The 15,523-nt window shown below is 33.6% G+C and overlaps 1 protein-coding gene across 1 annotated transcript in view; it reads left to right on the forward strand.

The window, feature by feature from the left end:
- Positions 1 to 15,523, forward strand: part of LOC128237323 (E3 ubiquitin-protein ligase rnf213-alpha-like) — a 116,899-nt gene that overhangs the window by 34,344 nt on the left and 67,032 nt on the right. The window contains exons 7-16 of the mRNA XM_052952732.1: positions 376 to 665; positions 805 to 1,037; positions 1,148 to 1,378; positions 7,187 to 7,424; positions 9,966 to 10,036; positions 11,645 to 11,909; positions 13,149 to 13,250; positions 13,641 to 13,748; positions 13,851 to 14,049; positions 14,533 to 14,841. Coding sequence (XP_052808692.1) covers positions 376 to 665; positions 805 to 1,037; positions 1,148 to 1,378; positions 7,187 to 7,424; positions 9,966 to 10,036; positions 11,645 to 11,909; positions 13,149 to 13,250; positions 13,641 to 13,748; positions 13,851 to 14,049; positions 14,533 to 14,841 — 2,046 coding nt within the window. The remainder of the gene's footprint in view (positions 1 to 375; positions 666 to 804; positions 1,038 to 1,147; positions 1,379 to 7,186; positions 7,425 to 9,965; positions 10,037 to 11,644; positions 11,910 to 13,148; positions 13,251 to 13,640; positions 13,749 to 13,850; positions 14,050 to 14,532; positions 14,842 to 15,523) is intronic.

The raw sequence follows: 15,523 nt of genomic DNA on the forward strand, positions 1-15,523 counted from the left end.
AAAATGGGGGTACTAAGATTATTTTTCTAAATACTAATAAATCTCAAAAAATAGTATTAAAGAAACAGAAAATTTGCTTCTGATGAAAAAATAGATTTTGTTATGATCAACAAACATCCTCTAAAAATATAAGTAGAATGTATGAACCAGCCATGAGTATTATTTTCTTATATGTAAATTTCCTCAATGGCCAACTGCTTAGAAGATATTTTGCCTTTGGGTTATACTTAATCTGAATGTTTCCACACTTCCTGTTTTCCATTTCTGAAACGGACAATATTGAAAACTTCTTATTATTTGTAAATTTGCATTTGATTTTCTCTTCTTGGGTATATGGGTAGGATTCAAGGCCAATGTACTTTGTTTACATTTCAGATGAATGGCATCAGTATGATGGAATGGTACTTCCAAAACCAAACGATAGTCTTCTACAACGAGGACTAGATTTTATCAGGGGTACTTGGAGGAAAGAAGCTGAAAAAAGGGCGTATGAATTCGCTGATGCATTTGTCCCTTACTGGTTTCAACCATCATTTCATTTACAAAACATGAAAGAGAATTTTCAGACATCATTGGAATACTTGGACATGCTTATAACAGGTCTGAGAAAGGTCTACCAGCGTGATGCTAAGTGCTGGGATTACATTGAAAATTATAAATACCAGGTATGTTTGACGGGAAAAAAATGGTAAGGTTCTGATGAAATAATCTGTTTAAGTTGATACTAGATATTAGGTAATTGTCACAACTTCCTTAAATACAAATGAAGTCTAGTTCAATTATTGTGAATGTATTTGTTTTCAGATGTGTGGATATTTGTTTCATCCTCTGATTGAGCAGCTGACCAATGAGAATTTTGGATCAAGGTCTGTGCGCTTGCTTAGAGCTCTTGCAATAATCATTGCCAGCAACCGTCTTCAAGTAAGATTGTCCCAGAATGCATGGCAGATACTTTGTAGAAGTGTGATAGTTACACCAGATCCAACAAATAAGAACTATGCAGAAGTGGGCGAAATACGCAGCTTTCTTGAATTGGGGTATGTCTGTAAAAATATTTTTGATACTGATTTTATCAGTGATGTTGACACAGTAAAAATAGTAATATGCGAATTGTTTAGAGTGAGTCATTATTGTCATAACATTTCAGTACCTTGAAACCAGCCCTCATTAATGTCATAAAGAACGTTGTGATGTATGGCAAAGATCCCTCCTGGATGTTTTGTTTGCCATTGCTGCATTTTACGTCCAAACTGTGTGAACCGTTCGAAGAAATGAAGAAAGATTTGACTCATGGAGAACAAAAACCAAAATGGTGGGGTATTGCAGATATTGAAGCTGAAGTGACAACATTTCAGAAGAGCACTAACAAGTGGATTGTGTAAGATTTTGTTTTGTTTTTTACAGTGAACATGTAGATGTTGTTAATTGTGTCCATACTGCTTGTATATCAGTGGATATACATTCATGTTGACCTATTTGTAAGTAAAGCAAATTTCGCACACATTTTTAATTCCCCGCCTTGGAGTGGGGAGGGGATTATAGGAATGCACTTCGTCCGTCTGTCAGTCCGTCCGTCTGTCTGTCTGTCCGTCTGGCTGTAGCATTTCGTGTCCAGGCTATAACTTACTGATGCATTGATGGATTACCATATTACTTGGTGAAAATGTTGTCCCCATTGAGACGATGTGCAGTGACCTTTACCCGGATTCATACCTCAAAGGTCAAGGTCATACGCGACATTTAAAGTTCAGAGTACACATGCTCGTGTCCGCGCTATAAGGCCAAAAAAAACAACCTGTGTTTCCGGTAACATGGCGAAAAAAATAGTCAACAATACTCGTTTATAAGTCGCGATCGGTGTTTAGGAAAAATCCAGCACTTTCTACAAATCTGTGCTAATGTTCTAGCGAAACAGTCATTTATCAACTAAATTTTTTAATTTGCTTGAGGAAAATCGCCGATTTTCTTGTCAACTGTGAGCTCCTTAAACTAGGCATTCAAGCGGAGGTAGTTTAATAATAGAACAAGTAGACGCGGAAATTAATTTATTTTACGTAACTTATTTTTATACAATCAAAGTTTCATTCATATTTATAGTGAAAATATTTTCAAACATTACGGTTATTGTTTTAAGATTCCCCGACAATGATTATTGATTATTATTTTTTCGATCGTATGGTATTTCCTTTCCAGCCTAGGCGAAATCCTGGCATCCAAAGGGGATCATACTTTTTTTCATGCTTTACGATGAAATATGGGGTTATAACAGTGAAATAACAACAGTGAAAATATCAATTTGATATTTTCACTGCAAAATAAGGAGTGAAAATATCAATTTTCAGAACTACTTTTAAAATCCTTTGTTGCTACATGTACTTGCCTTGGTCAAAACAGAACACTGGACTTCAGTAAATTATGTCAAAAAATGTTTAAAAAAATAAAGAAATATTTTATAAATTTAAATTAATATATAATTGGAAATTAACAACTTACCGTTTATTACCGGTTATCCCGTTTATCAAACATTTTACTGATCTTTGAAGCTGAATGTTCGAACATTTGCTTTCATTCCAAACAAATTACAGACAAAAACAACTGTTCGAACATAATAAAATTTTATAGCATCGTTCAAATGTATTTTGAACTGTTAACCATTGTAGTACGTAAAATGAGTTTCCTGGAGAATTCACACAACAGTTTACAGATAGATCCGATATTTTTTACCCACCCACATCTCAAAATGTGTCAACAAACTAGCGTGGCATTTACTCTTCCGGAAAACAAACATTTTAAAGCGAAACAGACTGGTCTCTGACAGTAAGATGACTGAATATTAACTTACTTTAAAAACATGCGTATATCCAGTCTTAAATTAAGAAGAATGGTTAAAATCCAATGAGTATCCACATTTGTTTTGCTAACACATTTGACCTTCCAAATTTTCATTCTATAAATAGCGGCGTAGTAATTTGGTTAAAATAAAAAGTGTTTTCATTATTTTTTGGAACATTAGTGCACTAATAATACTTCATGTTTACTATTCATAAAGCTTTGCAATAAAAAACGAGCGAATATTAAGCAATAAGAATGAATAGCAGAGAACTATTTCTCAGCAAACCGAAAGTAGAAAAGTTGACAGCTATAATTATGCATGAGGGGCGCCCCACGGGTAGCGGCGTAAAGCCCACCCATTTCAAAAACGGGGTAATTCAGAAATAAATAAAAAACAAATAAAACTCCGAAAATAAGCATAAAAGAAACAGAATTTTTTTTTATTTCAGTGTAAGATCGTATTTAATTTCACTCGTGATCATAAAAAACTACATTTTCACTCGTGGCTTCGCCACTCGTGAAAATATGTTTTTCTATGACACTCGTGAAATAAAATACGATCTTACACTGAAATAAACAAATATCCTCTATGTATCCGACTGACTGAATTAAATACAAACCATAGCCTTTGATCTTGTCACCGCTTGTGCTCTGACGTCACAAATTGTACCTTTTGATCTGCAGCCGACACATTCCAGTAAATGTGTTGTTAAATTTCGCCGGTTTTTGTTTGGATTGATGGGACTTAAATAAAAAGTGAAATAAATAACCATTGATAAATTAATGTAACGATTAATGAAATGTGCAGTTAGCCTGCATAAATTCGGAAAGCATAATCATAGGAAGCCTGCATGATATATGCAAAGCCTAATCCTAAAACAGTAAGTTTTATTTTGGACATTGATATGGATAAATAACACCGAAAACTATAATTAAAAATATTTTCATTTTAAAGACCAAAATATGTCTCCTGTGATCAACCACGTGTTTGGACCGAAAACACGGTTTGCCAATTTGAAGATATCTGACTGGATTCGCCGCCGGTTTTCCCGTCTCGGTAATACATAATCAGGAATGGTTTATTCCCCGGGGACATTGAAAGACAAACAAGGAAAATAATGACAATGTATTTAAAATATATATATTTTTACTTTTATGTCTAAAAAAGATTAGGGTCGGCGAGGGAAAATAGGGTAGGTCAGGTTACCGGATACACAGGTATTTTTTTTTTTGCCTAACTTACTTGGTTAAAATGTTGTCCTTATTAAGACGATATGCAGTGACCTTTACCCGGGTCCATACATCAAAGGTCAAGGTCACAAGAGATATTTAAAAGTCAAGGTGAGCTAATGTGATTGGTTTTTGTCCGTCGTCCGTCCGGCCATCAGACCGTCCGTCTGTAAACAATTGTTAAAAAAAACATCTGCTCTAAAACAACCTGGCCAAATTCAATGAAACTTCACAGAAAGCTTCCATGGGTGTCCCTTTACAAAAATACAACAAGGACGTCATGATTGATTAACAACAACAAAATGGCCGACTTCCTGTTTTGCTTTAAAAGCATCTCCTCTGTAACTCCCAGGCAAATCAAATGAAACTTTACAGGAAGCTTGGGTGACCCTCTACAAAAAAACAACGAGGGGTAACGATTTATCAACAACAACAAAAACAGCAACAACAACAAAATGGCTGACTTTCTGTTTTGCTTTAAAAACAATCTCTTCTAAAACTACATGTACCACTCCAAATTCATTGAAATTTTAAAGGAAGCTTCCTTTGTTGACCCCGTTAAACAATACAACAAGGGGTCACGACTGATCAACAACAACAACAACAAAATGGCCAACTTCCTGTTTTGCTTGAAAAAAACATCTCCTCTAAAACTACCAGTCCAATTTCAGTGAAACTTAACAGGAAGCTTCCTTGGGTAACTTGTACAAAAATGCAACAAGGGGTCGCAATTGATCAACAACAACAACAATCTGGTGATAAAATCTTGATAGTTATGTAAGGTTTACTCTTGAAGCAAGGGCAGCAAATCTTGTTTTGTGGTCTCCCTTTCTGTTGAACATTGCATTGTTTATATTTAGTTTTTCTATTTTCAGTAACAAGGGATTTTGTTATATTTTTTAATTCTTTAAATTAGTCACTTCTAAGGTAATAATTGTTTTTGTTCATAGGTTTATATGTTAGGAAATGTTATATCTCTTTATTTTCTAGAAGAATTTCCTTTTAACACAATGATGAATTAAATGATCAGACCTTTCCATTGAACTACATGTAGACCATTGAAATTGTACAATCTTATCTTATTTGTGGTTAGTAAATACACCTTATATAAAAAAGACTGTAACTCGTACACAAAGAAGAGAAGCCATGCTGTGTTGGATTCAAATTGAGACATTCTTATTCCTAAGTATTTTTATCAAATCCTCTTAATTTATAGTAGTTGTATATTTTATTGGATGGTGCGCTGTTCGTCGTTCCTATGTCTTACAAAATTGCTTTGGGAAATTAAATTATGCCTATGGGGTCAAAACTTGCTATGTCATGAGGTTATCTGTGGTCTTATCGCCAAAATCTTCTTGTCTAACACCGCTAGGCTGAGACCTTTAAAGATGCACTCTTACTCCCACATAAGATTTACCAAAATTAAAAATGTTGTTTAAATATTCAAAAAAGTATGAATAAATGTCAAAAACAATAGTTCTTATGAAGGATTCCGAGTTTAATTGGATAGAAATGTGCATACAGCACAGTATTTATGCCTTATGAGACTATAGCAGTATACGATTAATCTTTTAGCATTCACCAATCTTTTAATATTATTGCGCTTTCTGATATTGCATACAAGGTTAAAATCATGTTATAAGTAATTAATACTTTCCATAAATGCATTATTTAGTAAGAAGTTAAAGGTTTATCAGTCAAAATTTATATTTGTTATACATGTGTATGTACTGATTTTGAATAAGAGTGTCACTTTAATAATTTTTGACGAGCATCATATATGGTCCTCTACCAAGATTGTGCAAATTACGCCCCTTGGGTCAAATTTGGTTGCACCCTTTTTGATTTACTGTCTTATTTTTGAAACTACAGCGAAGAAATTTTGACCATGTTTAAAATTCTGTAAACAAATAACAATGGCCGTTTTGTTGGTAATAAACTGCTTTCAGTTTTATTTCGGTTTTACAAACTGTGTATTTGTTGTCACAGTTTCAAATAAAACCAAAACCAGTTTTATAGTGTTTTTTTAAGAAAAACCAAAACCAGTTTTTGAAAACGATCGAAACCCCTACTGGAGGGGGTTTCATTCATCGGGTTCATCGGTTCCTTCCATCCAAAAACTAGTCTACTTTGAAAACAATATTGCGGTAATTTGATAAACCATGTTTGTTGAAACTCGGTGTTTTTATAACAATGCCTTACAATGGGCAAATGAGCTAAATATTAAAGGTACTATTAATAAATGTGTGTTAATATATCTCTGCCATGTTGTTGAAACTGTTCATAAAAACATGTATTTGTTACTTCAAGCCAAATTATAAAAAAAACAGTTTTGAATCTTCTGAAACCATTGAAACCAAACTGAAACTGGTTTGGTATCAACAAAAAAATCTAATGTTGTGGTTGGATGAAGTTGACTGTGACTGCTTACTTTTTTATTTATGAAGGTACAGCAATGCAATTTGGATCATGTGTAGAGTTTTGAAAACAAATATAAATTTTGTCCTCGGATAAACTTGACTGTGACTTTTTGACCTACTTCCTTTTTTTAAGGTGTAGCAATAACATTTTGACTATGTGTACAGTTTTGAAAACAAATAACAATACTGTGCTTAATTGTACCTTTTCTTATTTTTGAAGCTACAGTTTTAAAATATGGATCATATGTACAGCTTTGAGAACAAATATCAAGCTATATTGAAAACAAAGGTTAAACTCTTTTACTCTGGTGAGCAATAAAGGGCCATTATGGCCCTTTTGTTTTATAATTACTACTGCTTCGTTGCGTTCTATATAAGATCTATTAAATACATGATCCTTCATCTGATTAGTAAAAAAATAAATGTATTGTCAATGCAATGTAAAAAGTATACTTGTATGCAATTAGAAATGCCTTATTCTTTTCAAAAATAATATTGTTGATGGATTATGCCTTAAAAGGTTGAAGGAAGTGAAAAAAATTGACTTTATTTTTATACTTTTTACACTATGGCACTTACCATGTAGCTACTCCAATGAACACTATATTACATGTAACTATTTATGTGTCAAGGCCATGTTTCAGGGTATACATGACCTTCGCCTATATGTTAAGTTGTACATCCTTTAAACTTGTTTTGTTTAGGGCACTGGAAGATGTACTTCAAAGTCTTGGACCACTTTTTGAAATGGACTATTACCTACCAAGGAGTATAATTGCATCGCTGACTGTCGAAGAACTTGTCTTTGTAATCGATCATAAAGTCATTCCTGTTGAGGTCTGTTGCGCAACACTACTTTTTTGGATGAAAGTTACTTATCCAGACAATTACTGGTATTCTACACCCAATTTCTTGGAGAATGAAAGACCAGGCGGAGAACAGGTAACCTCTTCGTTTATAATTTTTCAATACCGATTCATTGAACGATCTTTTTCAGGGCAGATTTACGTCAAAGTATTATCCTTCTCAAGTGTATTTTACATTAGCGTTTTTGTCAACATTTAAGTGAACATAGTTGGTATTTAAAAGTGTTCTTTCTTAATGTTATACAATTGAATTTGTACATTTATAAGTGTTAATACTTTATTTCAAAGCTGTGCTTTCATTGCATTTAATAAGCCTTTGATTGGTTCGATTCCCAACGTCCTTAATTCCTCATATTGGCATGTTTATGCCTCCTTTAGAAAATAATTTTAAATGTTCGTTGGTCGGTCTGTTTGTTGGTCTGTTGGTCGATAGACCAGGTCTTGTGTGGAAAATAACTCAGGAATGGATTAAAAAGGGTTGGTTGCCTGGAAGATTGTGCTCAGTTCTTGAGGTCAGTTGGATAAAGGGTTGCAACAGACTTGACCAGTAGATGAAATATATTATTTTAACAAATTAATAGATATGGTCACATTCAAAAGTTTTGTCCACAAAATTACAGTAACTGTTTAACTTACGACCATGAAATATCATTGGGAGGTTGCCCTTGACCAGTAGATCTCACATTTAAGGTTAACAGCTTTATGAAAAATTTCGGTCCACATCCTTATGAAAGTTTTTCTGTTCGAATAAGGACAATGATACCAGTAGTATGTTACCCTTCATCAGTAGATTACACTTATTAATTTCAAACAGTCACGATCCACAGCCCTTTATAAACTTTCGCAGCATAGAACAGTCACGCTCAAATGTTTTTCAAGCATGTCAGGATGTTGACACGTGACATAGTTGTGCCTATCAAATCAGTCCAAAATGTTTCCACTGAACAACGATTAGGCACAGGGACATCACACTTTATAGGCAGGTTGGTGATGACCAGGAAATGAATTGTAGGGTAATGGTCGTGGTGACATTATGGTGAAGAATGCTATGGCCGAGGTACCTCGTACTTGTAATATAGGTTGGTGATTACCAATTTAAACTCTGTTGATTCGTGATATGTTAGCCAAAGGTCAATGCTTTGGTGACCTTGAGCAGAAAATCTGTTTCCGATCAATAACTTGAGAACGCGAGGGACTTTAGTAGAAAGGTTTGTCATGACCAGTGTATAAACTCTAATGGTTTTGAGTTTAGTTTGTCAAAACTTGAGGTTGTGGTTACTATGAGTTAAAAATTCTTTTCCGATCAATAACTAAGGGACCCTGTGGCACTGGAACCTCATACTTGGCGATAACCAGTAGAGGTACCTTTTCGTTTTAGGTTGAATGGGTCAAAGTTCAAGATAATTTTCAACTTGAGCTGAAAATATGTTTCTGATCAATAACTTAAGAACGCTTGGGCATAGGGACCTTGTTATTTATTTAGTTCCATTCTCTATAGCATAACATGTTTTAAGGATCATTTTTGTCTAGCCCGCTTGCGTTTAGAGAGACTTATGTATCACAACTGTGTTACTGTGTATGTGCGGGCGTCCGTATGTCTGAATTTGTCGTGGCCGTATCTCCACCATGCATTATAGGATTTTCAAAAGGAGTTGCCCTGAATGTTAGCCAGGATAAGGTGGCATATTTCGTTCAAGACTCAGGTCTGTACGCCAAAGGTTAAGGTCAAGGTTGAAATGATCAATGTCCATGCTGTACCTTGACCATGCATGCTAATATTTTCAAAAGACTTGCCATGAAAATTCATCATGATATTAGGTAGCATGTCACGCAGAAGACTCTGTACTTCACAATAATGTTTAGATACAGAATATTATTTGGTGATGGTATTATGTGTTTTTGACACTAATGCTATATGATATATCTTTAAGGGTACCTAGCATGTGTAGTTTTGTTGTTGGGGAAACTTGAGAAACCAGAGATCAAACACTTGTCCGGCTTGGTGACCACTAACCAAAATGACATGCGCCCAGGCTGGGAATCGAACGCAGGTCATCTTGAGGAGTAGCGAGTGTGCCAACCATTGTGCTATCCGGATAATCTAAAATTTAGAGACTTGAGTCGTTTGTATTTTATTGTTTTGAGTTGTCTTGTGATTCTTAAGCTGCACTCTGACAGATATACCGTTTTTACATCCTTTTTTGTCTTGGAAAGAGAATTTTTTGCGTTAATATGTGCAAACCAATAATAAAAGTTTGCTGACAAAAGATCAGATTGCAGATTTTTATATTTCCGTTCGAAAATTAAAGTTTTATTACTAACCGTTTAAGAAAAATGCATATAACATAAATTATTGAAATTTAGTATAAGAATCTGTGATCTATTTTTTGTCAGAAGTCTTATATTACTGGTTTCCATGCATTGTCTTAAAAATTGGCTCGTTCCAAGACAAAAAATAAAAAAAAAATGTGTCAAAACGTTCAATCTGTGAGAATGCAACTTGAAATTAACTTAATAATTCACTCTGTTTTGCCATGTTCTGATCTAGAATTCATAATGTGTTCTTTATCTGAAAACATGTCTCCATTGAACGACTACAGTTTTCTTACATTTTCAGCTAGTGACACAATGCTTGGCCAAACTTCTGATCAGTCTCCAAACAATCAAAGATTTTGCACAAAGTCGCAGGTTTGTTATACAGTTGCCTATAAAGTTTTGTATGCTGCCTAATTTCTATTTTGTTCATCAGAATTTGGCCAAAAAAATGGCGATACTGAGTGATTTTTTGTCAATTTTATTAAAACCCTAGTTGAGCAAATGCAGTTCTTTTTTATTATCAATATAAAATAGAAAGCTTGTTCAACATTATTACTCTTAAACCTTATTCAACACAAATTAAACATAACCTGTATTGGACAATGGAAAAATGCTAAAGCATTAAGATAGTGTTTAAAGTACAATGATCATTTATAAAAAAAAATACCCTGCTTTACGAAAAACTGTTTGAATCAGCTTATCTTCCTGAATTGATTTAACAATATTTGCAACTGTATTAAGGCGGATTGTTTTCGGAATGTTCATAAAAAAAAATTAATCTCACAATACTATAACATGTTAACATATATGGTCAACATAATCCAATTTTTTCATAACCCGATGTTTAAAATGTGATTTTTCTGTATAGCCTACCAACTCACATGAGAAATAAGTATTCACCTTTTTTACATGGGTTTTAAACATTGTATGCGAATCAAATATGCAAGGTGTAAAACTCATTACATAATGTACTTGTTTTTTAAGTTTAATTCAGCGTAATGCTGTTAAATATTTTAGTGATCGCACTGATTTTCAGTAAATATTAAACGTAGCGACATAAAATGATGATGTAAGCCAAATACTGTTATAAACGCAGACCTCAAAGAGCTTTATATTCCCCATGCGACAGTTCTAAGTCAGATTGTTACTTTTTAAAATAGCTCGTATCTTTCTTGCCCTGCTTGATTAGTTTCTTTTTCCTATATTATTATTAATGTACAGGTCACATGCAAACTGCTACTGAATAAAAAGAATGGAAAGGAGATTTTGATAAATAAGCATGTTGTAGCATACTTTGAGTCTTTTAAGGGTTCTACAATAACTTGAGACTTTAGAAAAGTAAATTACATGTCAAGAGAGATAGGATATGAGAGTTATAACTGTGAAGAGATGATATTGATATGTGATGTCATTCAAATGTATTTCAAGTTTTGATATTATTTTGCATTTATTACCTCTTTAATGATAACAATTATTTTCTTATTTTCTAAAAAGGAAAACAACTTGATAAGAATGAAGTCCATGTACAAGCAATTTTGGATGACAAACCAACTTAACACAATAATATGTTTTTACAAATCAATGTTCATGAAAAGAGGATTTTTATACCTGTATATTTTAGGGGAATATTTATATATATATATACTTAAGGAGAGGGAAATAGGCCGAATTTCCAACACAAAACTGGCCTGAACATTAGTCTTAGTATGGTTGTCTTCCTAGAAATTAAATCAATTGTGTCAAATGCATGTGTATGGTGGAATAGCATAAATAGCAAGGATGTAAACATATGACAATGAAATCTGTAGCATGTTATTCAGGTGATTAATTTATAACTATATCACAACCCTTCTTATTATTACAACAGTTATCTATTCTGGCATTATAATAACTTGAAAATTCTTATTCTTTCAAAACAGCCATATTGAATGATACTGAATGATTAATGTTATGTTTACTTACTAGAGACTCAATTTTCAGGCGACAGACAAGCTTGGAAATGGCATACTGCATCGCAAAAGAACTTGTTGATTGTGCTGCATCAAAAAATAGACCCCAGAAGCTGATGTACTCGGTTCAAATTTTCCTGCAGTGCCTGTCATCATACAGCAAACTTGAAACCAAAGGCAGTAAAAAAGAAAATGACATAAAGAATGCCATTGATGCTGTTGGAAACAAGGTTCTAAATTGGCTTCAAAGATATGCCAATTCTTTTTTGAGTAAAGATATGCTCAAGAGCATTAAGGTAAGTTAAATGTCTAAAGAAGTTTGAAAGTCATACGCTTTGCAATATTTATTCCATAGATTTAAGGAATTTCGCATAGAATTTGGAGCTGATGCAGTCGAACCAAATCTTGTAAGATTCGATTTATTTTGAATACGAATGTTTAAAGTAACAATGTTAAAAGAGCTGTATAATAAAAAATATGGCGGACCGGATGTACATTTAAATCCTATTTCAATAAATTGTGAGGTCAGTACATCAAAGGTCAAGATCGTGGTTGCAGTGATCGGGAGAAAAACCCCGGTTTCTGCTCATACTTGGTATAACTTGTAGATGACCCGTTTGTTTTGGGATCAGTAGGTCAAAGGTTAATGTTGCGGTGACCTTGAGGTAATAAAAGGTTTCCCCTGAATAACAAACAAATGCTTGCACATAGGAACTTTATACTTGGTATGATAGTTGGTCATGACTAGTTAAGGACCCCTTTTGATTTTGGGATCAGTACGTCAAGGTCAATATCGTAGTATAGGTCATAGTGACAATGAGAACACCCAATTTTCCGCTTGGACCAAGGAACCTCTTACTCGGACCAAGACCTTTATAGACGGTATGCAGGGTGGTCATGACCAGTAGATGGCCCCTTTGTTTGTTGTCTACAGTCTAAGAAGTAAAAATTTCTTGTCTATCATTGATTAGTTTTCTAACGTTCAACCATAGGGGGTAGACAAGCACTTTTTCAAAAAAAGCAATTTTTAGTCTTTAGTTTGAAAACAAATGTCGTGAAATCTTTCTGTGTACACATTTCCATTCTGTTTAATAATAATGTTCTTTGAGCAGGTCAACTCGGTAAATCCCTTACTGCCCGAAACTAGCCAATGCTTCTTATAAAGTGATCGTTGTTTGTACGGAAAGCATTTGTAAATGCCTTTAAAGTTGTTTGTGTACGTTTATGTTATGTTATGTGTAATCAATAAAGAAGACTTTTATCATATTAAATTAAAAACAGCTGTGGTCTCAACATAGTCACTCAGATATACATTTTAGAATACGCTATAACATGGTTGTCATCAATAGGTAATGGTTTAAAACAAGCTTTCTTGGATATTTTCTATCAATATTAAAGATGTTGCATTAAGTTTATTGATCATACACAATTTGTGTCAATATTTGTCTTGTATATAACAGCTCAGTTTTGTTTTAGTCCTAATTATTGTCTTGTGATTTTTTACTTTTTGACAAATATGTTAACAACTGTTTCAGGTTTGGGAAAGTGCTGTAACAGGAAAATTGAGTAATGATGACCTCGCAGTCAACTGGAATGAACGAATCATAAGGGCTTTGCAACAGAGAATTGAGAGTGAAGTAAGTGGAAATTCTACCATACAAAGTAAACTGAGTTTGTTTGTATTTTAGAAATAAAGTATTAATACAATTTTACAACTATCTTGCTGAAGGGAATGTGTGAGCTGGCAAAGTTGCTTCGGAAAATACATTTAAGCATTTAATTGAAAATATAAAGCATTTTAGCCTAATAAACGTACTAAGCCAATGTTGAAATCAGCCGCAACTACAAGTGGGTTGCCCCATATGTTTGTCTCACCACTTTGAAATAGTTTTATTTATAAGATGTGTTTGGAGCATTTTCATGTAGCCCTATCTAAATTTTATTCTGAGGTTTCCTGAAAGCCGTTTTGCCTATTGTAAGCAATATTATTTGAATGATTTTCTATTATAATTTATTTTTATTTTCAGATGAGCTTGTACAGTTACAGGAAGAATGATTTCATACGAATATATTGCTCTGAGGTTGAAACCTTCAATACAACAATGAAAGGATGTCTTACCCACCTTGCTTTAAAGGTATTACCTTTTCGTTTAAAAAATGGAACGAAATTCTTTAAGCAAAAGTAATTGTCTTGTTAAATTCGCAACTACATGTATTATCTTCTTTTACTTGATCAGGCCATAGATGGAGGGTATACGATTGATTACAAGTACCTAAGCTCAACAGAGAAGAAAAGGTTTTGTGATCTCCTCTCTGATTTGTTTCGACGGCAGTGGCAAACGGATGTGACCAATGGATCAGACGAGTTGCAGGACATGAATATTTTCAAGATGGCTATTTGCTGGCCCCCTATTCAGTTATTTGTTCGAGACCAAAGTAAGCCATGGAATTAGTCTCTGACAACCAAGTGAATATTCTTTATAAGTTGTTCAAGAATGGATGTGTTTGTATTGGTGTTCATTGATGTAAGAAAACATTTAGTCAGTTTATACTTATGACTTGCAGATTGTCTGTACACTGACCAAATGTTTTTTTAAACTGCAATAAACCCTTAAATGTATGATTTTAATTTTGTCAGCTGGGTATAGAACCACCTGCATGAACTTGTTCAAGCACTTTATCGATCACATGTTTTTGATTTCTTAGTGTATGATAATATAGTAATAACATATAACATATATCAGAATGCTGACTTGCATTTTTGTGAAGTTTATAATAAATGCTAAAACAAAGCATTCCGAAACCTAAGATATATTTTCCTGTTAATTAATTCGTTTCGTTTTGATTATTCTTTTCAAAACGTTAAAGGCCGTTTTATATCTTAAGCCTGCATTTGCCAACCTTTCCTCCATAATTCAGATGAAGAAGGTGTCAGTGGATCATTACTGACTGATGACTGCAAGGATAATCTCCAGGTTGCAACGGCCTTGGTACAAAGTCGATGGGAAACACTTGAAAGTGGAAATATCGAAATTGGCATTTTACAAATGATCAGTGAACATTCGCAAGGGTTCTCAGAAACACTTTCCCTCATCAGATCCAAGGAAAAGGGATTGAAGGAAAAAGTATTATCTACAATCAAGATTCGAATGCTCGAACTAGAGTCATTCAAGAACCAGAGCAGACAGATGACAGTGTTTGTGAATCTTTGTCATCATTTGAAATCAGGTAAGCGGTATGACCAAAATATGAAAATAGGGTTATTTTTCGCGAAAATAACATTTTTGACTAAAATATGAAAATAAGGTTATTTTAAATAAAAATAAAGTTATTTCCGCGGAAATAAGATTCAGATGAAAATCTGAAAATAGGATTAGTTTTGGCGAAAATAACATTTTTGACAAAAAAGTAGTTGGTTTTTGGCTAGAATAAAGTTATTTTCGCCAATAAGATCTGGTAAGTTTTGGCAAAAATAAGATTTGATACAAATCTGAAAATAGGGTTAGTTTTTGCGAAAATGTAGTTATTTTCGCGAAAATTTTGATAAAATTAGGAAAACATACCTACTTCTGTAGTCGTAAATGAAATTTTTAATCCAAAATATTAAAATATTTTTATTTGGTCTACATAACACATATGACAGGTGCATTAGTGTTTCGAAACAAATGTGTTTTTAAGCAAATTGAACAATGATAATTGAAAGTATTTTAACATGTTTCTGTTGATCACACCTTCATCCGAAATGTGCAACATCAAACGGTTATACACACTTGTTTGTCATTAAGCGGATTAAGTTGATGACAATGACCCATAATTATAGACCGTTATTGCTACTGAAGCAGGTACTCGATAAAACTAAAGGGAACAATTAAAGATATGTCTTACAACTTAAAGGAGATGCCGTATGCCT

This window comes from Mya arenaria, chromosome 6, assembly GCF_026914265.1.
Source record: "Mya arenaria isolate MELC-2E11 chromosome 6, ASM2691426v1".
NCBI lineage: Eukaryota > Metazoa > Mollusca > Bivalvia > Myida > Myidae > Mya > Mya arenaria.